The 24,899-nt window shown below is 41.0% G+C and overlaps 1 protein-coding gene across 4 annotated transcripts in view; it reads right to left on the reverse strand.

Moving 5' to 3' along the window:
• ENOX1 (ecto-NOX disulfide-thiol exchanger 1) overlaps positions 1 to 24,899 on the reverse strand; it is a 400,166-nt gene that overhangs the window by 43,322 nt on the left and 331,945 nt on the right. For all 4 annotated transcript variants that reach the window (XM_070751411.1, XM_070751410.1, XM_070751412.1 and 1 more), the window contains one exon: positions 7,309 to 7,493. In XM_070751411.1, coding sequence (XP_070607512.1) covers positions 7,309 to 7,493 — 185 coding nt within the window. The remainder of the gene's footprint in view (positions 1 to 7,308; positions 7,494 to 24,899) is intronic.

Below are 24,899 nucleotides of genomic sequence, written 5' to 3' on the forward strand. Positions count from 1 at the left end.
TCTCTCTCTCTCTTGCTTTCTTTCTCTCTCACTATTGCTTTCTTTCTCTCTCCCCCCCCCTCTCTCTCTCTTGCTCTCAGCAAAAAGTTGTGAGATTGGAACCTGAGCTTCCTTCTTCGCGGCACACCTGACTATGTCTCGCGGCACACTAGTGTGCCTCGGCACACTGGTTGAAAAACACTGCTCTAGTGCACTTATGCACGCCCCTTTTTGTGTTGTTCTCCTTTTTGATATATGTGTTGCAAGTTGCCCTGAGTCCTCGGAAAGGGGCAGCATATAAATCCAATTAAATAAATAAATGAATAAATAAATTACAAGCTAGGATTCTTGACTTCTGCAAAAATTGCTTGACAAATTGTCCTTTGAAAAACTTTTCACAGCCCCACAAAGCAGCACTGAGAGGCCATTAGGTGTTGTTTCTGCTTTTCCTAAGGAGGTTTTCCAATATTGTGTCCGATATGATTCATGCAGGAGCCTATTTTTGAAACACTTAACAACTTTCGGTCATGTTCTTGGAAGTTAAAACAAATCCCAGGCTGGCGACAGAAGCAATGTTTTGGTTTTTGTTTTTTTCCCCCTAGGATTAGGAGAGGAGAAGTCTCTGGTTTTGCAAAGTCATCTGGTAGTGATTCACAAAGAGGCTAAAAAAAGGATCAAATATATATCTAAACCTTTTGGCAAAAGTCTCCAGGGTTTTCCAACACGAAGAGAAACAGATGAAACATAGATTCTCAAAGATTAGAACCGCAGACGTGCAAAAGCTGTTTTTCCCTTTAGCGGCTGTTCTGGAAACATTTTTCTTTATGAGAACATCAAATTTCATTGATAATAGAACCAAATCGATTTAGATTTTGGGTGCCTCCAGAAGGAGAATTCCATGCAGATATCTCTCGGAATGAAAGGGTTTGGGCAGGGAGGCCTCGATTTATAACCAAATGGAAACCAACATTTTTGTCACTAAGTGAGTCAATTGTTAAGTGAATTTTGCCACATGTCGCAACCATTTTTAAGCGAATCATTTAAAGTAAATACAGCTAATAGGAATGATATATAAATGGAAATCTAATGTTAAGACAATTTACCGTAGAAATGCCAAAGAGGTTGATATGTATATTTGTAAATGTGTTGTTTGGTCTTGTTTATATGTTTGTCCTTATTTTAATATTTTTAATGCTTATATTTAATAAAAAAATGTTTTTTTTAAAAAGAACTAAGAAGAAATTTCCTGACAGAACAATTAATCCATGGAACAACTTGCCTCCAGAAATTGCAAATGCTCCAACATTGGAAGTTTTTAAGAAGATGTTGGATAATCATTTGTCTTTCCTGCCTAAGCAGGGGGGTGGACTAAAATACATCTATCTATCTATCTATCTATCTATCTATCTATCTATCTATCTATCTATCTATCTATCTATCTCTCTATCTCTCTATCTCTCTATCTCTCTATCTCTCTATCTCTCTATCTCTCTATCTCTCTATCTCTCTATCTCTCTATCTCTCTATCTCTCTATCTCTCTTTCTCTCTATCTCTCTCTATCTCTCTCTCTCTCTCTATCTCTCTATCTCTCTATCTCTCTATCTCTCTCTCTATCTCTCTATCTATCTCTCTATCTATCTATCTACCTACCTACCTATCTACCTATCTAATCTATCTATCTATCATCTATCTATCATCTATCTATCTATCTATCTTTCTTTCTTTCTATCTATCTATCTATCTATCTATCTATCTATCTATCTATCTATCTGTCATCTATCTATCTATCTATCTATCATCCATCCATCCATCCATCCTTCCTTCCTTCCATCCAAACATCCATCCATCAATCCAATCTTCCTTCCTTCCTTCCTTCCTTCCTTCCTTCCTTCCTTCCTTCCTTCCTTCCGCTAAAGTTTAGGAAAAAGGGGGGGGAAAGAGTTAAGCTTTAGGACATTATTTGAAGGGATTAAAGATCACAACTGTTATAAATAATAGGAAGGAAGATAACGTTGGTTTATTTGTTCAAGATTAATATAGGTACGTTATCTCTGATAACTCTTTTGAACTTTCGATCAGGATTAAAATGGTGATACTTTAAGGATTTGTTTATAGATAAGAAATGAGTGTTTGTTGTACTTTAAAGATAGGTGATAAATTACCAAAATTCATTACAAGTGAGGAAAGAAAGTCAGTTTTTAGATATTTCTTCTTTTTACTACGTTTCTATATTTTCTATTTTTATTACTAAAAGCACCAGACACTTTTTTAGTTTTATTGCCTTTATTTTTAGTTTGCCTTAGCTTTTATCTCTTCAGTTGTAATGTCTAATAACTTTAGTATATAAAAATTTGTTGAGGCTGACTTGGTTCTGATTCCAATGCGAGAGAGAAGGACTATCTGTCTGGTTTGTGTCTGTGTTTTTTTTAAAGCCAGGGGAATCTAAGTGACGAAGGCTTCCTTCAGTAGTAAAATGTCATAGTTGTATAATTCAATTCCATCTGAAGATCAGGTAAAGGAAATCTCATTTGTTACCATGGATACCAGACATTATTTCCATTTGTTCGTTAGAAGCTTCATACTGGGTATGAAATTAAAGCGTAACGGAGTTTTATGGGGAAAATTAGCTCAGAAATGGGTAAGTGTGATGGCAGGGCTGCCATTAAGTTGAATGGATTTTCCTTTTCACATCATATCAAGTGTGAGATAGTTACTCAATCCGATTGCTGGCATATAATGGACAATACACACACACACAAACTCACACACCACATTTTTCAGAGTATAAAATGCATTTCCCCCCCCCAAAAGGGGTGAAAAATTGGGTGTGTCTTATACACCGAATATAGCCAAAAATGCCAGGCACGGAGGAGGTGATGGTTTGTAGCCTGGAACAGCTGATTGGAGGTATTCCGGAGGCCGATCCATCCGCCAATCAGCTGCATGTGCAGAATCAAGCTGCACTGATCAGCTGTGCTTTGGCCGAAGAAATAAAGGTCAGTATTAATGCAGGGCCGAGTTGGAGGGTTTTTTCAAAGAAAGAGAATGAGGAGAAGCCATCTAAACAAAGGAAAATTGGCCAAACATTTGGAAAAACAAGATGGCTGCAAGCCAAGCACAGATTGATGGCACAGGCGGAACTGGATCCGTGACGCCAAAATGATAGAAACATAGAAACATAGAAAACTGACGGCAGAAAAAAACCTCATGATCCATCTAGTCTGCCCTTATATCAACCACGTCTGCTGGAAGTTTGTTCCAAGGATCTACTACTCTTTCAGTAAAATAATATTTTCTCATGTTGCTTTTGATCTTTCCCCCAACTAACTTCAGATTGTGTCCCCTTGTTCTTGTGTTCACTTTCCTATTAAAAACACTTCCCTCCTGGACCTTATTTAACCCTTTAACATATTTAAATGTTCCAATCATGTCCCCCCTTTTCCTTCTGTCCTCTGGACTATGCAGATTGAGTTCATGAAGTCTTTCCTGGTCAGTTTTATGCTTAAGACCTTCCACCATTCTTGTAGCCCATCTTTGGACCCATTCAATTTTGTCAATATCTTTTTGTAGGTGAGGTGTCCAGAACTGGACACAATATTATTCCAAATGTGGTCTCACCAGCGCTCTATATAGCGGGATCATAATCTCCCTCTTCCTGCTTGTTATACCTCTAGCTATGCAGCCAAGCATCCTACTTGCTTTCCCTACCGACTGCACTGCACTGTTCACCCATTGATGTCACCAATGGGTCATTAACGGTTCGGGCAATCCTGCAATGCACCCACACAATAGACCCACACTCACTGTTGAGTGAGACATTGAGATCCTATGTGTTTTTGTAGAAAAGATAAAGATAAATTTATTGCCTTATTAAAATAATGTTTACTTTTTCCCCATGCTCCCTACCGCATTTTTTTTCCTGATGCAGGTGTGCATTTGTAGGTGTGTGAAAATATGCTTCTCTATGATGGGAAGAAACTAGAGGACAGAAATAGACTAAGCAGAAGGCAACTCCTTTTTTTTTTTTTTTAAATGTGTTTTATTTTAGGAGGCTTTTAAAATTTAGCTTCCGAGATCTAAATCCTCCCCCAATCCTCCATCCAGAACAACTACTTATCCTGATTTGGGGAAGCAAAATAAAAGTAAAAAAGTCCCATTCTCTCTAGAAAAGCCATTTCCTTAACCAATAAAGACAAATTCCCGTGTCTGAAATGTAGATTGTTTTTGCTACTGTTTGCAAAAGAAAATGTAGCCCTAGATGCTACGGTTTTTCCAAAGGGCAAGATTGACACAGAAGAAATAATGAGCTTTGCTAGATCTAACTGGTTTCATCTCATATTCCTCAGACCTTGGAATACTAATATCGAATGACCTAAGTGCTAAAGCCCACTGCAACAACGTTGCCAAAAAAGCTTCAAGAGTTATTAATAATAAAAATAACACCAGAGTTGGAAGGGACCTTGGAGGTCTTCTAGTCCAACCCCCTGCTTAGGCAGGAAACCCTGAACTACTTCAGACAAATGGTTATCCAACATCTTCTTAAAAACTTCCAGTGTTGAAACATTCACAACTTCTGGAGGCAAGCTGTTCCACTGGTTAATTGTTCTAAGTGTCAGGAAATTTCTCCTTAGTTCTAAGTCTGACCAGGGAGGTATTAATACCACTCTATCCTTCGTAGCTTCTGCTCCGGCAATCTCACACTACTCACAAGAGCCTACAAAACTTTTGCCAGACCCATCCTTGAATACAGCTCATCTGTCTGGAACCCACACAACATCTCAGACATCAACACCCTTGAAAACGTCCAAAGATATTTCACCAGAAGAGCCCTTCACTCCTCCACTCGAAACAGAATATCCTACGAAAATAGACTAAGAATCCTGGGTCTAGAAAGCTTAGAACTACGGCGCCTAAAACACGATTTAAGTATTGCCCACAAGATCATATGCTGCAATGTCCTACCGGTCAATGACTACTTCAGCTTCAACCGCAACAACCCAAGAGCACGCAACAGATTCAAACTTAATATGAACCGCTTCAAACTTGACTGTAAAAAATATGATTTCAACAATCGAGTTATCGAAGTGTGGAACTCATTACCGGACTCAATTGTGTCAACCCCTAACCCCCAACATTTCTCCCTTAGACTCTCCACGATTGACCTCTCCAGGTTCCTAGGAGGCCAGTAAGGGGCATAGTTCCCTCTAAGCTGAGCAGTGAGAAATCGCTCACTTAAAAATCATCATCAACTCAGAGTTTTCCAAACCTGCCCAGAAGCCGAGAGGGAAAGAGTGAGAGGGAAGGAGAGAGAGAGGAAGAGAGAGAAACAGATAGAAAAAAGAGAGGAAGGAAAAGAGAAAGAAAAAGAATGGGAGTAAGGAAGAGAGAAAGAAAATCAAAATCTAGTTTGAAACTAGCTCAACTATTGAAGTAGCATTTTGATATTGATAGAGTTGCCCTATTATGAGCTCACTGTTATAGACACACAGTACAGTGTTTTATTTTGAAATTCTCTGAGGCAAAACAGGGTGGGGTTTTTATTTGTTTGTTTGTTTGTTTGTTTGTTTATTTATTTATTTATTTAATATTTCTGTGCCGCCAAGTCCCGAAGAGACTGCCGCTCAGACACTATACTTTTCGCCGCCCCCCCCCCAAAATTAGAGGGAACACTGGTAAGGGGTGTCCATAAGTGCACTGGTGTGCCTTCCGTCCCCTGTCCAATTGTCTTTCCTTTCTCTCACCTATCTTATATATTCTCTTCCTTTCATATATCCTCTCCTCTAAGTTCACTTTACCCTTATATATATTACCACATGTCTATTTTCTTCCTATGTATTTGTGTATTGGACAAATGAATAAATAAAATAAATAAATAAATAAATAGTCCTATCAAATGACCTAAGTGCCAAAGCCCACTGCAACAACGTCGCCAAAAAATAACACCAGAGTTGGAAGGGACCTTGGAGGTCTTCTAGTCCAACCCCCTGCTTAGGCAGGAAACCCTACACTACTTCAGATAGATGGTTATCCAACATCTTCTTAAAAACTTCCAGTGTTGGAACATTCACAACTTCTGGAGGGAAGCTGTTCCACTGGTTAATTGTTCTAACTGTCAGGAAATTTCTCCTTAGTTCTAAGTCTGACCAGGGAGGTATTAATACCACTCTATAATGCCCTGGTCAGACCACATCTGGAGTACTGCATTCAGTTCTGGTCACCATGCTTCAAAAGAGACATTGAAACATGGTACGTACATATTACACCCATGCACACAAAGATACACATTATCTACTGTATAAAATGTATGTGTATATACACACACACACACACACAGCTCTTCTAAAAGTATACACATTCAACCTCATTTACTGAGATAGGAAAAACAGACCCAGAGCCCAGAAGAGAAAAAAAAGGGGGGGGGATTCCAATTTTTTTCTACCAGTTCTGCATACCTGACTGTAGGAGCCCACCACTGCCCACACCCATGATTCAATGCCTGGGGAGGACGAAAATGGTCTCCCCCGCTTCCCTGGAGGCCCTCTGGAGGACAGAAATGGCTTGTTTCCCAACTTGGGTCCATTTTTCACCCTACTGAAGGCTTCAGAGCCTTGGGCAGGCAAAATAATAATAATAATAATAATAATAATAATAATTAATAATAATAATTAATAATAATAATAATAATAATAATAATAATAATAATAATAATAATAATATATTAGATTTGTATGCTGCCCCTCTCTGAAGACTTGGAGCAGCTCACAATAATAACAATGTGACAAATCCAATATATTTTAAAGATATCTAAAAATCCATTATTAAAACCATGCAACAGAATCATACCATACATAAACAATATAAGCCCAGGGGTATCTCAATTTCCCCATGCCTGATGACATAGGTGGGTCTTCTGTAGCTTACGAAAGGCAAGGTGGGTGGGGGCAGTTCTGATCTCCAGGGGGAGCTAATTACAGAGGGCCGGGGCCACCAAAGAGAAGGCTCTTCCCCTGGGGCATGCCAGCCAACACTGTTTGGTGGATGGGACCCGGAGAAGGCCAACTCTCTGGGACCTTAGCGGCTGCTGGGATTCATGCAGCAGAAGGCGGTTCTGAAGGTATTCTGTTGGCTGGAGGGTCTCAGAGACCCTCCAGAAGCCACAAAAATGCCCTTCCACAGCCTCCGTGTAAGCCAAAAAACAACTGGTTGGCATGCACATGCATGCTGGAATTGAGCTAGGCCAACATCTCGCGCACCGGTAGATATGGCTCCGCTTGCCCCCTGTGGCACGCGCGCCATAGGTTCGCCCTCACCATTTTAGCCTGATGTACCTGTTGCATGCCTTGGACCGTTTGCTGCAAGAACTGGAGTTGCTGGTCTTTGGTCAAGCTCTCCTCGGTGCGAAACAGCTGGCCTTTCTCTTGCTTGAGAAGTTCCACCTCGTTGCGGTAGGCATCGAGTTGCCATCGGAGACTGTCATTCTCTTCCTTCAGGGCGTAAGCTTGAACGGCTAAGGCTGAGAGAAGGAACAGGGATGGTTAATTAAGAGAGAAGAACCAGATCTGACAGATGTTACACTAGGAGAAAGAAAGAGACAGGAAGTCGCAGCTGCTCCTGTCAAAGAAATAAAATGATGCAACAACAACAACAACAACAATTAGCTGACTATGTGAAGGAGAGCAAAGAGTCAGCGTTGATGGAGGTCAACAATAGGAAGCTTCTCAAGGTGAAGCAAACTGAGGACCAGTACAGAAAAAAATGTAACTCAATGTCCCAGGGACAGTTGGCGGAACAAAGCATTGCATGGCCAGTTCTTGGAGAAGATTGAAGGCAAAGTGGATAAAGAAAAGACCAGGTCATGGCTTACAAGTAGAACACTCAAAAAGGAGACAGAAGGACTAATACTGGTGGGACAAGAACAGGCCATTAGAACAAATGCTGTCAAAGCCAGAATTGAAAAATCAAAAGACGATCCAAAGTGCAGACTCTGTAAAGAAACAGATGAAACAATTGATCACATACTCAGCTGCCACAAAAAGATCGCACAGACTGACTACAAGCATAGAGACGATGCTGTGGCACAGATGATCCACTGGAACTTGTGCCAGAACTACCATTTACCAGTGGCAAAGAACTGGTGGGATCATAAGCCTGAAAAAGTGGTCGAAAATGAGCAAGCAAAACTTCTGTGGGACTTCCGACTTCAGACTGACCGAATCCTGAAGCATAACACACCAGACATCCTGATTGTGGAGAAAAAGAAAAAGACATTGGAATTCCAGGAGACAGCAGAATTGAAGAGAAGCAGCTAGAGAAATTTGCAAAATACAAAGATCTGAAAATCGAGCTGCAACGACTCTGGCATAAGTGGTCCCAATGGTACTTGGCACGCTGGGCGCAGTGCCAAAGGATCTTAGTGGACATTTGAAAACCATCGGAATTGACAAAATCTCCATCTGTCAATTGCAAAAGGCCACTTTAGTGGGATCGGCACACATGATTCGCTGCTACATCACGCAGTCCCAGGTGCTTGGGAAGCGCCCGACTGGTGATGAAATACGAAATCCAGCATAGTGATCTCGTTTGCTGTGTTGTATTGAAATAATATTAATAATAATAATAATAGTAATAATAGTAATAATAATAATAGTAGTAGTAATAGTAGTAGTAGTAATAATAGTAATAGCAATAATAGTAGTAATAATGATAATGATAATGATAATGATAATGATAATGATAATGACAGCAACAACAGTAACAATAACAAGGCCGGTCATTTTTTAAAAACTATTATTATTATTGTCATCATCATCACCATCATCATTATTATTAATATTAATATTTTGATCCACAGGCCCCAATACCAAATTTTGGTTTCCAACCTGCCTCCCCAGCCTTAATTTGGCTCAATGTTAACCTGAGTGACCTTGCAGTAAAATCTTTCCCCAAGGAAAACAGAAAACCGAAATATTTCAGATTCAGATGCAATTCTTTCACATCTTAAACACGAGTCCCATTTTTAAAAGCGTCTTATTCCGACTTATTCCTTCAAAGAAATGGATCCTTTTATCATTGTTTTTTAAAGTCTGAAGACCAGAATCTCCGAGTCTCAGAAATGTTTCTGAGTCGCCTCGTATTTTTTCTTCTTTTTGTTCATGGGATTCGGCTGAACGGGAGCTGAACGTTTATTGCGAGTGTTTATTCCCCAGCATTTATCTTATTTCTGAAGTGAAAGATAAGGGTCCCTGGGGCTGAGGGGAGGCTTCCGCCGTCTTGTCTTCTTAGCAACCAAACACTGAAGGACTTTGGGAAAAAAGAAGAAAGGAACTCAACTTACCAGCTGCTGACAGCTGTGGATTTCCCTGGGAATATTTTCATTCAAACATTAAACCTGATTTAATTTTTCAAGAAGGAGCCAAGTTCGGCTCTCAATATTGGTCACCTGCTGTGACCAATTACTGAAGCCTCGACCTGCGCCATGAACTGCAAAGATTATTCAAAGGAGCTTAGCGTGTTTCTTCCTTAAAAAAAAACAAGCCAACCCAATTTCTCTTCCGAATGGGGTTTGAAACATTGCCTCTGTCTTTTAATACAGTCAGTCAGTCCTGGGAACGGCATGACCAATAGATTTTGGCCCAGGAATGGCACGACGGGCAGATTCCCAACGAAAATCGCCAGTTTTTTGCTTCCGCGCATACGTGGAAGCGAAAATACTGGCGAAAATAACCAAAATCCTGCTTCTGCTCATGAGATTTTGGCTATTTTCACTGGGTTTTTTCTTCTGCATATGCGTGGGAGCAAAAATATAGGCGGAAAAAGCCAAAATCTCACGAGATTTGGCTTGCTGAGCATGTGCACATATAGGGAATGTGCACATACATGTCAGGAGTGGCTGTTGAGGACCATCCAGGTAGCATGGTCAGTGGCTGCCCAATACTAGTCTTCAACTTACAACCATAACTGAGAGCCGAGGTGGCGCAGCGGGTAGAGTGCAGTACTGCAGGCCAATAAAGCTGACTGCTAGATCTGCAGGTCAGCAGTTCAAATCTCATCACCAGCTCAAGGTTGACTAAGTTAACCTTGAGCTGGTGGTGAGATTTGAACTGCTGAACTACAGCCAGCAGTTAGCTGAAGGAGCCTGCAGTGCTTCACGATAGATAGATTAGATAGATAGATAGATAGATAGATAGATAGATAGATAGATAGATAGATAGATAGATAGATAGATAGATATGGGTGGGTGGATGGATGGATAGATGGATGGATGGATAGCGATAGATAGGTAGGTAGGTAGGTAGGTAGGTAAGTAGATAGATAGATAGATAGATAGATAGATAGATAGATAAGACATTCCTAGATCCTACTTATTGCATCTTTTGTTCCCCAAAGACCAAAACCCAAAACTGAGATACGAAAAACCCGACGACGAATGTTAACTTCTCTTTTTGAATTCGATGGCAAGGAAAACAGTGGAACAGAATAAAAACATGTAAAATGCAAAGAGTTTGGAAACATGTTGGTACCACAGAAGCATTAGCGCATTAAGTAGCATTGAAAGACACTTAAGTCATTTCCTAAGGAAGCTGCGTTCGACTCCTTTTCAATTTAAAATGGCACTTTTATTATCGTGACTGATAGCAGGTGTTTGTGGAAAAATCGATTAGTATGCAGAGATGAAAATTACACGGAGGAAATGAATTGCACCCTCTGCAGTGTAGGCTGAAGTTTGTGTTAGCAAAAGGCGGGAGGCTATAAAACAGCACTATTTAAATAAATTATTTCGGGCGTAAATATAGATAGGGATGAAAAATGTGCTATCTTCCAGCATGTTGGGAACATGGCTATAACTTACAGAGCAAACCTTTCGTTTGCTGCCTCAATCTGCCTACCACGAGGACGGCGTTTAGCTTAGCAAATAATTTGCACAATTTAATCTGTGCCCCGTAATAAAATCCCATTGTGTACAAAGGAGCCGTAATTGAGTGCATAATCTCAACTGATTCTTTGAGCATTTGCAATCAAAGGCACGTTATTTATTCCACGACTCGTGGCATAATCGTCGTATGGAATGCTACGGAATATTTAAAAACCGTCGCAAGGAATTGAAATGATTTGGTTTCAAATAGTGGGAACCGACTTTGATAAGAGTCTATTTTCCCTTTAAATTTTTTTTAAAAAATGGAACGTTGGAATATTTGCTTCCATCATGATGATGATGTTTGTCCATCGTGTTTGAAGAGGACTTTGAGATTGATTGGGTTGTGGACTGTATGTGATGTATCTGCAGGTGGCTGGTAAGGCCTATACAGGCACGAAATGTTCTGCCACATGTTGGACAGACATGTGTAGGGACTATTGTCACAGCTTTTGAAGCCCTTCAGATGTCTGGCAGCATTGGTGGGTCACCATGCAACAACAACAACAACAACAACAACAACAAGAGTTGGAAGGGACCTTGGAGGTCTTCTAGTCCAACCCCCTGCTTAGGCAAGAAACCCTACACTACTTCAGACAGGTGCTTATCCAACATCTGCTTAAAAACTTCCAGTATTGGAGCATTCACAACTTCTGGTGGCAAGCTGTTCCACTGATCAACCGTTCTGACTGTCAGGAAATTTCTAAGTTACATAGAAACATAGAAGACTGACAGCAGAAAAAGACCTCGTGGTCCATCTAGTCTGCCCTTATACTATTTCCTGTATTTTATCTTAGGATGCATCTATGTTTACCCCAGGCATGTTTCAATTCCGTTATTGTGGATATATGAAGCACGTCTGCTGGAAGTTTGTTCCAAGGATCTACTACTCTTTCAGTCAAATAATATTTTCTCATGTTGCTTTTGATCTTCCCCCAACTAACTTCAGATTGTGTCCCCTTGTTCTTGTGTTCACTTTCCTATTAAAAATACCTCCCTCCTGAACCTTATTTAACCCTTTAACATATTTAAATGTTTCTATCATGTCCCCCCTTTTACTTCTCTCATAGTTTAGTTTCCACCTTGCTTCTTGTTCTATCCTCAGGTGCTTTGGAGAATAGACTCCTTCTTTGTGGCAACCCCTGAGATACTGAAATACTGATATCATGTCTCCCCTGGTCCTTCTTTTCATGAAACTAGCCATGCCCAGTTCCTGCAACTGTTCTTCATATGTTTTAGCCTCCAATCATCCCCTCATCATCTTTGTCGCTCTTCTCTGCACTTTTTCCAGAGTCTCAACATCCTTTTTCCATCGTGGCGACCAAAACTGCATGCAGGATTCCATGTGTGGCCTTACCAAGGCCTTATAAAGTGGTATTAACCTTTCACATAATCTTGATTCTCTCCCTCTGTTGATGCAGCCTAGAACTGTGTTGGCTTTTTTGGCAGCTGCTGCACACGGCTGGCTCATAATTAAATGCTTGTCCACTAGGACTCCAAAGTCCATCTCACAGTTACTACTGTTGAGCAAGGTACCCCATATATTGTACCTGTGCATTTTGTTTTTCTTGCCTAAATGTAGAACCTGACTTTTTTCACCACTGAATTTCATTTTGTTAGATCGCACCCAATGTTCAAGTTTGTCAAGATCCTTGTGCCAGGGTTTCCCAGGAGGCGGTGTCCTTGGCACACCACCACCACCAGAACATTCCAGTAGGGCCACGAATGGCTGCCCTTTACTGGTGTGGTGTCTTGGTTTTCCAGGATTTACACCAACCTGTTTTGATTGCCAAGATGGAAAATTCCCCATCAGTCTCCATTGGGCATCAACCCAATCATATTATCCATCCATTTGTTGTGAAGAGACCGCTAGCAAATTTCCCACAATGGATGAATTTGAGTGCAAATAAACAACAACCCACCAAGTAAGCAAGAATTATTTTAAAAATAATTTGAATATCTGCATAATTGCTGCCAACCTGCCTTCCATTGAGGACCTGTATACTGCACGAGTCAAAAAGAGGGTGGGGAAAATATTTACTGACCCCTCACATCCTGGACTAAAATTGTTTCAACTCCTACCCTCAAAACGTCGCTACAGAGCACTGCACACCAAGACAACTAGACACAAGAACAGTTTTTTTCCGAACGCCCTCACTCTACTAAACAAATAATTCCCTCAACACTGTCAGACTTTCTACTAAATCTGCACTTCTATTCTACTAGTTTTTCTCATATTTCCTTTCACCCATTTCCTCCCATGTTGACTGTATGACTGTAACTTGTTGCTTGTATCCTAAGATTTTTATTAATATCGCTTCCTCATTGCTTATTTGACCCCTATGACAATCATTAAGTGTTGTACCACATGATTCTTGACAAATGTATATTTTATTTTATGTACGCTGAGAGCATATGCACCAAGACAAATTCCTTATGTGTCCAATCACAATTGGCCAATAAAAATTCTATTCTATTCTAATTAATACCTACGTAGTAAACGACATTGTCTTATTTAATAACTGTTTTCCTGAGTTGTTCGGGGGGGTTTCCTACAGTCATCCATCAGCTTCTCATTGAAATGACCTTAAAGGCCTCTGCATTTATTGTCTGGCCCAGCGTGACACTTTCATCATTAGGTGTGAGTGAGTGACACCTGTCACTTAAGTTAGGCCTTTTTAGCGCGAGGCAATTTGCATTGCATATTCTTTCGGGGCAAAATAATCTTTGCCACCTGTTAAGAGATTAAGATTTCGATGTGAATTTAAAACTGTTGAATTCTCAGCTTTTCGATCTCGGCTTCAATTCTCCTGGGACGATGTTCCAGCTTCCAAATTCACATCTCAGTGGAGTGGTAAATCCTTGTCACTTTCTCCTACTCTCTGCCAAGGATAAGTGATATTTAGAGACATGAAGGAAGCGTGCTTTCCATCATTTAGCTTTTTATCAGCCCCTCCTTAAAAGCCGAAATCCACTCAGTAGCGAAACTGGTGCTAGATCATTTATTCTGAAGACAGACCAGGATATTTCACAAAGCAATTTATTCAAGAGTTGAGTGGGAAATTGTACAAATCAGACACAAGAAACAAAAGGAATTTAATAATAAAAAAATCCCCCTCTAATGTTCTGCCTAGCTACCATTCTTATTCAGATACTGACTTTTATAAAAAAAATAAAAACAGGACACCTGCTTAGAATAATGGATTTCTAAAATGTTTTGTGTTGAGAAGAGAGGAGCGAAGGGGAAAGGAAGTGTCTTTGAAATACAGGGATACCTCATCTTATGAACTCCTCGTCATATGAAGTTTTCCAGATACGAACCCAGGGTTTAAGATGTTTTTGCCTCTTCTTCCGAACTATTTTCATCTTACGAATCCGCCGCCGCCGTTGAGATGCCCCGCCTCTGGACTTCCGTTGCCAGCTGAAGCACCCATTTTCATGCTGGTGGGATTCCCCTGAGGCTCCCCTCTATGGGAAACCCCACCTCCCAATTTTGTGATGCTGCAGGGGAATCCCAGCAGGGGAATCCCACCAGCGTGAAAACGGGCGCTTCGGTTGGCAACGGAAGTCCAGAGGTGGGGTTTCCCAGTGAGGGAAGCCTCAGCGAAATTGCAGCATCACAAATGCTGCGATTTCGCTGAGGCTTCCCTTGCTGGGAAACCCCACCTCCCGACTTCCGTTGCCAGTGAAGCGCACGTTTTTGTGATGCTGGGATTCCCCTGCAGCATCGCAAAAATGCGGAAGTTCGGAGGTGAGGTTTCCCATGGAGGGGAGCCTCAGGAGAATCCCAGCAGTGTGAAAATGGGCGCTTCAGCTGGCAAAAGGGGCGAATTTTGGGCTTGCAGGCATTAATCGCTTTTCCATTGATTCCTATGGGAAACATTGTTTTGTCTTACGAACTTTTCAACTTACGAACCTCGCCCTGGAACCAATTAAGTTCGTAAGACAAGGTATCACTGTACTTGTGAGAAAGAGATTATCCGGATTAATCTTTAATTCATGATTTCCACCCATTCACTCGTCTGCCCAAGAACTGATTCAACGATTACCTTGAACAATGGCAAACCAATATTTGCAACTGTCAAGTTTGAATTAGGCTAAAGATTAAGACTTAGCGAACTATCAAGGCACAATAGATGAAAAAGAAGAAAGAAATGATCAGAATCCAAAATTGATAAATATTTGAAGAGATGCCATAAATAGCAAATCAACAAAGGACACCAAGTGTCATCATGTCAGGCAACATGGTCTCACAAGAAGCAATTAGGCTGCAGCTCAAAGATAAGCACAGGACTATATAATGTCCAACAATGGATCAGGAACATTCAGATAGAAACGTTATATGGAAGTATTGTCATGCAAAGAAAAAGCTTTTTAAAAATTCATTAATGCCTTCTGAAGTGTCTAGACACATAAAGCTGAACCCATTTACATCAAAACTATTTTTTTCATGATTGGCTATTTCTATTGTCATACACAGCTTTGAGGCCAAATCCGTTGTGTATGAAATTAATCACTTTCTAATCTCCTAAATCTCCATGACAATTGTAATAATAGGTGGGAAGAACTTGTAGGAGATGGCCGGGCCGAACCCGAGGGAGGGGTCAAATATTTCATCAATCTTGAGCTCCTTCACCCCTACAAGAAATCTAAGTTTGGCCCATCTTGACTGATCTACCACCAATTTGCTTGGACTGTTAGTAGCTCACATTCTTGTACAGAGCGTGAGTTTGCAAGAAACATTTATATAGCAATAGCGATAACATTTAAGACTTATATACCACTTTATAGCCCCCTCTAAGTGGTTTACAGAGTCAGCCTATTGCTCCCAACAATCTGGATCCACATATTATCCACCTCGAAAGGATGGAAGGCTGAGTCAACCTTGAGCCAGGTGAGATTCGAACTGCCAAATTAATAACTAATAATAATAATTTATTGGATTTGTATGCCGCCCCTCTCCACAGACTCGGGGCGGCTAACAACAATGATAAAAACAACATGTGACAATTCAATAATATAACAACTAAAAACCCTTATTTATAAAACCAAACATACACACAAACATACCATGCATAACTTGTAATGGCCTAGGGGGAAGGAATATCTCAACTCCCCCATGCCTGGCGGTATAAATGAGTCTTGAGTAGTTTACAAAAGACAGGGAGGGTGGGGTCAATTCTAATCTCCGGGGGGAGTTGGTTCCAGAGGGCTGGGGCCGCCACAGAGAAGGCTCTTCCCCTGGGGCCCGCCAAATGATATTGTTTAGTCGACGGGACCAGTAGAAGGCCAACTCTGTGGGACCTTATCAGTCGCTGGGATTCATGCGGTAGCAGGCGGTTCCAGAGGTAATCTGGTCCAATTGCAGGCAGCTGGAAATCAGCAGAAGTAGCCTGCAGTACTGTACTCTAACCATTGCGCCACTGTGGTAGAATATCCATTCTAAACTGCCTGGACTTCCTGATTTTCCTGCACTTGACAGAACTTCAAAGGACAGGAGGAAGAGCCACAGACTAGCCAATGGTCAGAGAAGAGGCAGTTGAGTCCTCAAAGTTAAATGAGGATTTGGAAAGCATCTCAAGGTCTCCCTCTTCTTAGATTATAAAGATGAACAGGGAGAGATGAAGTTCTAGATTTGCAAAATTCAGTTAATGCTGCTGTTGTGGTTTGCTTGCGTCCGGTGAGATTAGTCATAGATTCGGAGGATGCAGAAAGAGGGGAGACGAGGTACAGGCATCCTGTATTCCTGGCACTCGAGACTGAGAGTGAAGGGGACGTGGTGTCAGAGGCGGAACAACAACCAGGGCTGTCTGCACTTCTTGACATGAGTGACTCAGGAGAAGAGGAGGAGCCTCTTCTGGATGCCAGAGAGCGCAGGGCATCTAGCAGGCATGAGTGGTTTGCTAGGAGAAAATTTACCCGTCAGTAGCACTGCTGATTATTGGTCACGCCCTCACACTATTTAAGGGTGAGGCACGCTATGCCTCTTTGCAGAGAACAACACAGTTCATTTCGGAAACATCTCACATCGTCTCTTGAATTTGTCTCTCCCGCCCACCCTTGTCTTAATGCCGACCTTTATTCTTTGTCCTAAGTGCAGCTCTCACAACAACAGTAAACAATATATGACAAATCCAATAATTAAAACTATGACTAAAACCCCTTATAATTAAAAACAACCATACAACTCAATCATAACCATACATAAATTTTACTAGCCAGGGGACATAGATGAGTTTTCAAACTCTTGCAAAAGGCGAGGAAGGTGGGGGCAGTTTGAATCTCCGGGAGGAGTTGATTCCAAAGGGCGGGGGCCACCACAAAGAAGGCTCTTCCCTTGGGTCCTGCCAGACAACATTGTTTTGTCGACAGGACCCGGAAAAGGCCAACTTTGTGGGACTTAATCGGCCACTGGCATTCGTGTGGCAGAAGACGGCAGATGAGCCAAAACATCACCCTTTTCCTCTTTTACTGATGACCCATAATTGCATAAACGTGAATTTCATCCCCCTCTGATTCTCGCCTCTGAAAAATAATAATAACAACTCGAATTGTTGTCCTTTTTTTGCCCTCATGGAAAAAAGGTGTCGAAATCCTATTTATCTTTCTTGGTTGGCTTTTTCCTGCACCTCCTTCGGCTTAAAACATACCACCTCAAATGCAGATGTTCCAGAAGGTCATTTCTTTAAAAAAAAATAGAGAGCCTTAATTCCATTTTCCCTCAAATACAACCGCTACTCCCTTCCGTCTCCAGTGGTTTGATTGCTTTCTTGAAGTTACCACTTGGAGAGCCCTAGAACGTCTGGTGAGATGAAAACCCCTCCACGAGATATTTTGCAAAGTATGGAAACAGTCGTCCTAATTAGTGTCATCTTCAGCCGATGTGCTAAAATGACACAGGGGAAATAACGAGAAAAAAGTCCAGATTTCTCACACTTCAAGTGTGGTGGGGGTTTTTCATTTTTTTTAAAACCGCAACCCATTTTTCTTTAAAAGGTTAATTCATCAGTGGGCGATGTTATATCCTCATCCAGAAATTGCATGAAAATTTTCCTCAACTCCTCAAGTGCCATTAATCAAATGTAAAGAGCCTTCCCGTCTTCAGCAGAAAAATTGAGCTGTTTGGGGGCATCTCATGAGGTGATTAATAATGAAGGAAGTGAGGGGAGAAAAATGCCTACGGTGTATTTTGTTTAAATTATTATGTTTCTGTTGTCTTCCACCCATAAATCACACAACGATGAGGGGAGCCTTCTTAAGGATCTTGGAGTGGAAAAAAATAAAATAAAGTAAAATCTCTCTCTCCCCATCAGAATGGGACTGGAAAAATTACAACCAATTTTCTCCAGGCTTAGGCTATACTTTAGATTTATATTTCTCAGCCTTGCTAACTTTACGATGGGTGGACTTCAACTCCCAGAATTCCCCAGGCAACTTTATGGGTTGACGTCCACTCGTTTAAAGTTGCCAAGGTTTGAGGAACGATGCCTTAGAGAGAAAGAGAGTTTGTGAATTTAAACTTTAATTTTTTTGGGGGGGGGATTGGCATTTCCCCCAGTTACGAGGGTTATCCAAAAAGTCAGCTTACAAGGCACATAGCGCTCGCGGGGAATGTTCACAGGGAAAGTTGGTGTTACAACTGTCTAATGGGAAGCCAGGGGTCAGTAGATCATCGACTGGCGTTGTGATGAAGGTTATAGATGAACGTCCTCATTCTGTTTCCCTCCAAGTACAAAGTGTGCGCTGTCATATGCTACCTGAATGCTGAGGGCATGAACACTGCTGCGATGGGGGCCCAAGATGTTTACTGAAGTGCACAACATCGACAGAGTCGGTGCAGCCCGAGAATTTCTTGACCGTTTCGAGACTGAAGGCGCGGCTTTTCTCAACTGTAGAGTGACAGGAGATGACACTTGGGCTTATCACCCTACTCCAGAGAGCAAATGTCAATCAATGCAGTGGTGCCATATTCATTCTCCTTCAGCCCAAAAATTCAAAACTCAGCAATCGGTGAGAAAAATCTTGGGCATCCATTGCGCACAAATCTTGGGCAGCAGCGTTCCTGCCCTTTGCATTCAAGTAGCGCATTACAGCGTGCACTTTGCCCTTGGAGGGAAACGGAATGAGGATGCTCATCTCTAACCTTCCCCACAAGGCCAGTCGATGATCTACTGACCCCTGGCACTGCTCGGTCTCTTCCGCGGGCTTCCCGCTACACGATAGTAACGCCAACTTCCCCTGCGAACATTCCCCGCGAGAGCTACAGGCCTTGTAGCCTGACTTTCTAGATAACCCTTGTGGTGCTTTTAAGAAACATATCTCGGTTTCAAGAAAATGGTTCCCTTGATGAAACTTGGAATTGGAAACATTAACTCTTTGAAAAAGTCATAGATGATAATGATGATGATGATATTAATGTTAATGTTAATATATTATTATTATTAGCATAACACACCAGACATTGTGATTGTTGAGAAAAAGAAAGTATGGATCATCGACATTGCAATCCCAGGAGACAGCAGAATTGAGTAGAAGCAGCTAGAGAAATTAGTGAAATACGAATATCTGAAAATCGAGCTGCAACGACTCTGGCATAAGCCAGTGAAAGTGGTCCCAGTGGTACTTGGCCCATTGGGTGCAGTGCCAAAGGATCTCAGCGGACATTTGAAAACCATCAGAACTGACAAGATCTCCATCTGTCAATTGCAAAAGGCCACTTTACTGGGATCGGCAAACATAATTCGCTGCTACATCACGCAGTCCTAGGTGCTTGGGAAGCGCCCGACTGGTGATGAAATACGAAATCCAGCATAGTGATCTCGTTTGCTGTGTTGTACTGACATAATAAAAATAATAATTTATTAGATTTGTATGCCACCCCTCTCCGGAGACTCAGAGCGGCTAAAAATGACTCCTTGGGCAAGTGATGTTAAGTCATTGGTTCTCGGCTTTAATATTTTATTCCTGCTTTCTTCTGGTTTTTTTTTTTAACCAAACACAACAGTTTGTTCTTGGATGATTTTTTTGTGAGATCTTAGTAGCTTAGAGAATCTAGAAAGAATTTGTTATGGCTACAACTCTACATCCCTTGTGCAACAAGCCCTTCCAGGTTCGCACAGCAAGAATACATTCTAAAGAATACTGTAATATGTGGTTTGCCAAAGTTTCCAAGTCAACATTGGCTTCGGCCTGACACTTTCTCTATGCGACCTCACCTACAAAAAGATATGGATCAAATTGAATGGGTCCAAAGACGGGCTACAAGAATGGTGGAAGGTCTTAAGCATCAAACTGATCAGGAAAGACTTCATGAATTCCATCGGAGAGAAAGGAAAGGGGGGACATGATAGAAACATTTATGTATGTTAAAGGGTTAAATAAGGTTCAGGATTGTTTTTAATAGGGAAGTGAACACAAGAACAAGGTGAGTTGGGGGAAAGATCAGAAGCAACGTGAGAAAATATTATTTCACTGAAAGATTAGTAGATCCTTGGAACAAACTTCCAGCAGACGTGGTTGGTAAATCCACAGTAACTGAATTTAAACATGCCTGGGACAAACATATATCCATCCTAAGATAAAATACAGGAAATAGTATAAGGGCAGACTAGATGGACCAGGAGGTCTGTTTCTGCAGTCAATGTTTCTATGTCACAAAAATGGTCCAAGAACAAAACGACCCAGATTGGATCCTGCAACAATAATCTTTATTATTGTAGATTATGTTGCTAATGTTAGATGTGTTTACACTTCATTCCATGATGACAGCAAGGTCAGTTTGGATCCATAAATAACTATGCATCTAGAAGGGTGATTGATTTCTTTGGGGACTGTTGAAAGGCTGGGAACGTAAATGAAGGGTGTGGGATGCTTTAAAAAATCTCCTGGATTTTGGAGGGTGACATTTCAAAATTATTATTATTGTCATGAGTGAGTCACAGGGGAAAAAAACCTGAAAGCAAAGGAAAAAGTGAAAGAAAGAAGAATGATGATAGGGTCGTTACATAAAAGAGTCGTTAGGAAGTGTGTATGGAAAAAAAAGCATTAAAAAGATCATTCAGCTAAAAAAAATATTGAAAAATAGATGTAAGGAAACAGGGCGCGAAAGCTAATAGGAGGAATGAAAAAGGAGGCTTGATGGGATGACAGAAAGACAAATTGGCCATCAACAGCCACACAGAGAAAAACAGCATCTACACACTATTCACTCTGTTCTGTTCTGTTCTGTTCTGTGCTGTGCTGTGCTGTGCCATTCCATTCTATTCCATTCTCAATAAAGTTTCTATTCTGTTCTGTTTTCTACTCTATTCGATTCTGTTCTGTTCTGCTCCGTTCCATTCCATTCTCAATAAAGAATCTCAATAAAGATTGTGTTCTTTTCTATATTCTATTCTATTCTGTTCTGTTCCGTTCCATTCCATTCTCAATAAAGATTCTATTCTATTCTATTCTGTTCTGTTCTATTCTATTTTCTATTCTACCCTGTTTCCCTGAAAATAAGTCACCCCCGAAAGTAAGACATAGGAGAGGTTTCATAGAATTGCCTAATATAAGTCACCCCCGAAAGTAAGACATAGGAGACCTTTCGTTTCGCAACATTCCCGAACAGAACATATATAACACTGCTGTCCATAAATTGCATCCCCAAACGCTGCATCAATTAATTTTAAAACACATCCAATATGCATCCAACATGCGGCTGCGTGTTTGGATGCATTTTTGCTGCAGCAGGATACAGGATACAATTAATTGGGGGAAAAATAAGACATCCCCTGAAAGTAAGACGTAGCACATCTTTGGGAGCAAAAATTAATATAAGATGCTGTCTTATTTTCGGGGAAACACGGTATTCTATTCTATTCTATTCTATTCTATTCTATTCCATTCCATTCCATTCTATTCCATTCTCTTTTACATTCTGTATACTTTCCTATTCTATTCTATTCTCTTTTATATTCCAAAAGCCAAAATGGAAACAGAAAAGACCTCTCCGGCAGCAATTAACACCCATATGATTCAATTAGACATCTGAGAACATACGAAGCCTTTCTTACGCTTTGATTTCAAATATTGGACATAACAACCGCTCTTTATTCTGCTCTTTTTTTTGCCATGAAACGGGGAGAAAGCGCCTGGAAAGCGTAACACTTGTTTCAAAATCAGGCCTTGAAATTCAGCGTGGCTGTTGAGTATATTTTCAAATGCCATGTGGGAAATATCACACAGACTCACACAAACACCCTCGTCTCCTTGAGGCTAAATATGCCATCCAAACTAAATGTTATTTTCAATGCATTCTCAGGCCAAACAAGCAAGGAATTTTAATTGGAAAATAGGAGGTTTTGGGCCGTTTCCTCTGGAGACAAGCGCAGCTTGAGAGCTCACCATTATATGTTTAAAAAAGGAGAGAGATATTTTAAAATATATCCATGTGGACGGATTGTGGCTATCAGAATGTGTCTTGTGTTCTGATTTTACAGCCTTTTGGATAAAGCGTTCAGACCAGTGAAGGGCCGCTTGTCTTCAGTGCTACCAGTGGGTCCTCTGAGGCCATTGTGGGCGGGCGCATGTTTGGTGGGCAGGCGCCCGTTGGCACAGGATTTGGCTTCTGTGCACGCGTGCAAGCAAAATCTTATTTATTTATTTATTTATTGGATTTGTATGGCGCCCCTCTCCGGAGACTCGGGGCAGATAACAGCAATAATAAGATAGCATACAATAATAATCCAATACAGTAGTCCCTCGCTATACCGCGCTTCACCTACTGCGGCTTCACTTCATCGCGGGTTTTCAAGAAATATTAATGAGAAAAATCATTCGCGGATGTTCGCTGGTTCGCGGGTTTCTGAGGAAGTCGATCAGCAGATTTAAAAAGCCGGCGGAACTCGATCGGCAGGTTTTTCAAAAAATATATATCTAAAGTTTTAAATACTGTATTTAAATACTGTATCTAAAATAAATACTGTGTGGGAAGGGTTTATAAACACTTAAAACAATGAAAACTTACCAAACAATTACAATATAAATACTTAAATAAGTACTATCAGTCGATAAATTTCCCATCGCGGATTTCACCTATCGCAGCCGGGTCTGGAACGTAACACCAGCGATAGGTGAAGTCTTACTGTACTAAAAACGATTAAAAACCCATTAATATAAAAACCAAACATACATACAGACATACCATGCATAAAATTGTAAAGGCCTAGAGGGAAAGAGTATCTCAATTCCCCCATGCCTGGCGGCAGAGGTGGGTTTTAAGCAGCTTTCGAAAGGCAAGGAGGGTGGGGGCAATTCTAATCTCTGGGGGGAGTTGGTTCCAGAGGGCCGGGGCCACCACAAAGAAGGCTCTTCCCCTGGGTCCCGCCAAGCGGCATTGTTTAGTTGACGGGACCCGGAGAAGACCCACTCTGTGGGACCTAACTGGTCACTGGGATTCGTGCGGCAGAAGGCGGTCCCTGAGATATTCTGATCCGGTGCCCTGAAGGGCTTTATAGGTCATAACCAACACTTTGAATTGTGACTGGAAACTGATCGGCAACCAATGCAGACTGCGGAGTGTTGGTGTGACATGGGCATATTTGGAAAAGCCCATGATTGCTCTCGCAGCTGCATTCTGCACGATCTGAAGTTTCCGAACACTCTTCAAAGGTCGCCCCATGTAGAGAGCGTTACAGTAGTCGAGTTTCGAGGTGATGAGGGCATGAGTGACTGTGAGCAGTGACTCCCGGTCCAAATAGGGTCACAACTGGTGCACCAGGCGAACCTGGGCGTATGAGGACGCACTTGTGAGCGAGAATTCGGCGATTTTCACTGATACTTTTGCTTCTGAGCATGGTATGCCGACATCAGTGATCCACGCGTTTTTCTTTTCCACAATCATGAGGTCCAGTGTATTGCGTTTTAAAACCTTGTCAGTTTGAATTTGAAAGTCCCAAAGTATTTTGGCATGTTGGTTTTTAACTACTTTCTCAGGTTTATGATCCCACCGGCTCTTTACCCCTAGTAGGTGGTAGTTGTGGCACAGGTTCTGGTGGATCGTCTGAGCCATGTAGTTGTGCCTCTGTTTGTAATCTGTCTGTGCAATTTTATTGTAGCCGCTGAGGATGCGATCAATTGTTTCATCAGTTTCCTTGCAAAGTCTGCTGATTTTTCAATCGTTATCATCATTATTATTATCATCATCATCATCAAAAGTAAACATATCTTTTATTTTTATTTTATTTTATTAATTGGACTTACATGCTTCTGAAATGCTATTTTGCAAAGGCAAAAAACCCACTCTACCATTATTTTTCAACATTTTAAAGAAACTTTTAATTCTGGGCCTTGGCTATAAATTTCGCTCAACCCCCCAAACATATTTTAGCATCTTGTCAAAATGAAAGACTAAGAGCGTCGATAAAAATGACACTAAAATAAATGCAAATTTAGATTGCTGTCACAAGTGGCTGCTTTGCTTTATTTATTTTTTTTGAAGATGTTAGGTTGCTATAGAGTTTTCCATAGCAACCTTGCATCTTATTATATCAATAATCCCCTTGGTGTCCTTAAAGCCTGCTAAGAACAGGATTAAAATCTATTCTCATATGTAATGATCCTGCATTAAAACTTATCAAGATGAAAAACCAGAAAACGTAATAAACCATAATCTAGATAATAGCATTTCTGGCAGTTCAAAGGCATTGTGGCACCACAGGCGTTGCAAAATCAGTTTGCAGTTAGCTAGTTATTTGTGCAAAAAAAAACAAACAACAGCCCTTCATTAAATATGTCCTTTCTAAATTTTTTGCTTCTTTCTTTCGCTTCTTTTTTAAAAAAATAAAGATCCAAGAATCCAGAAGTAATGCCAACAAAACTTTCAGCGCGGCGATAAATGGAACAGATTTTGCCCTTTGATATGCCGAAGAGAGGGGAGAATGAAAAAGCTTTATGGCTCGGGTGGATTATGCATCCCATAAATATCGAGAATGCTTAGCTCTGGGCTTTACTGGGATCGGCAAACAT

The sequence above is a fragment of the Erythrolamprus reginae genome, chromosome 4 (assembly GCF_031021105.1).
Source record: "Erythrolamprus reginae isolate rEryReg1 chromosome 4, rEryReg1.hap1, whole genome shotgun sequence".
In the NCBI taxonomy this organism is placed as follows: domain Eukaryota; kingdom Metazoa; phylum Chordata; class Lepidosauria; order Squamata; family Dipsadidae; genus Erythrolamprus; species Erythrolamprus reginae.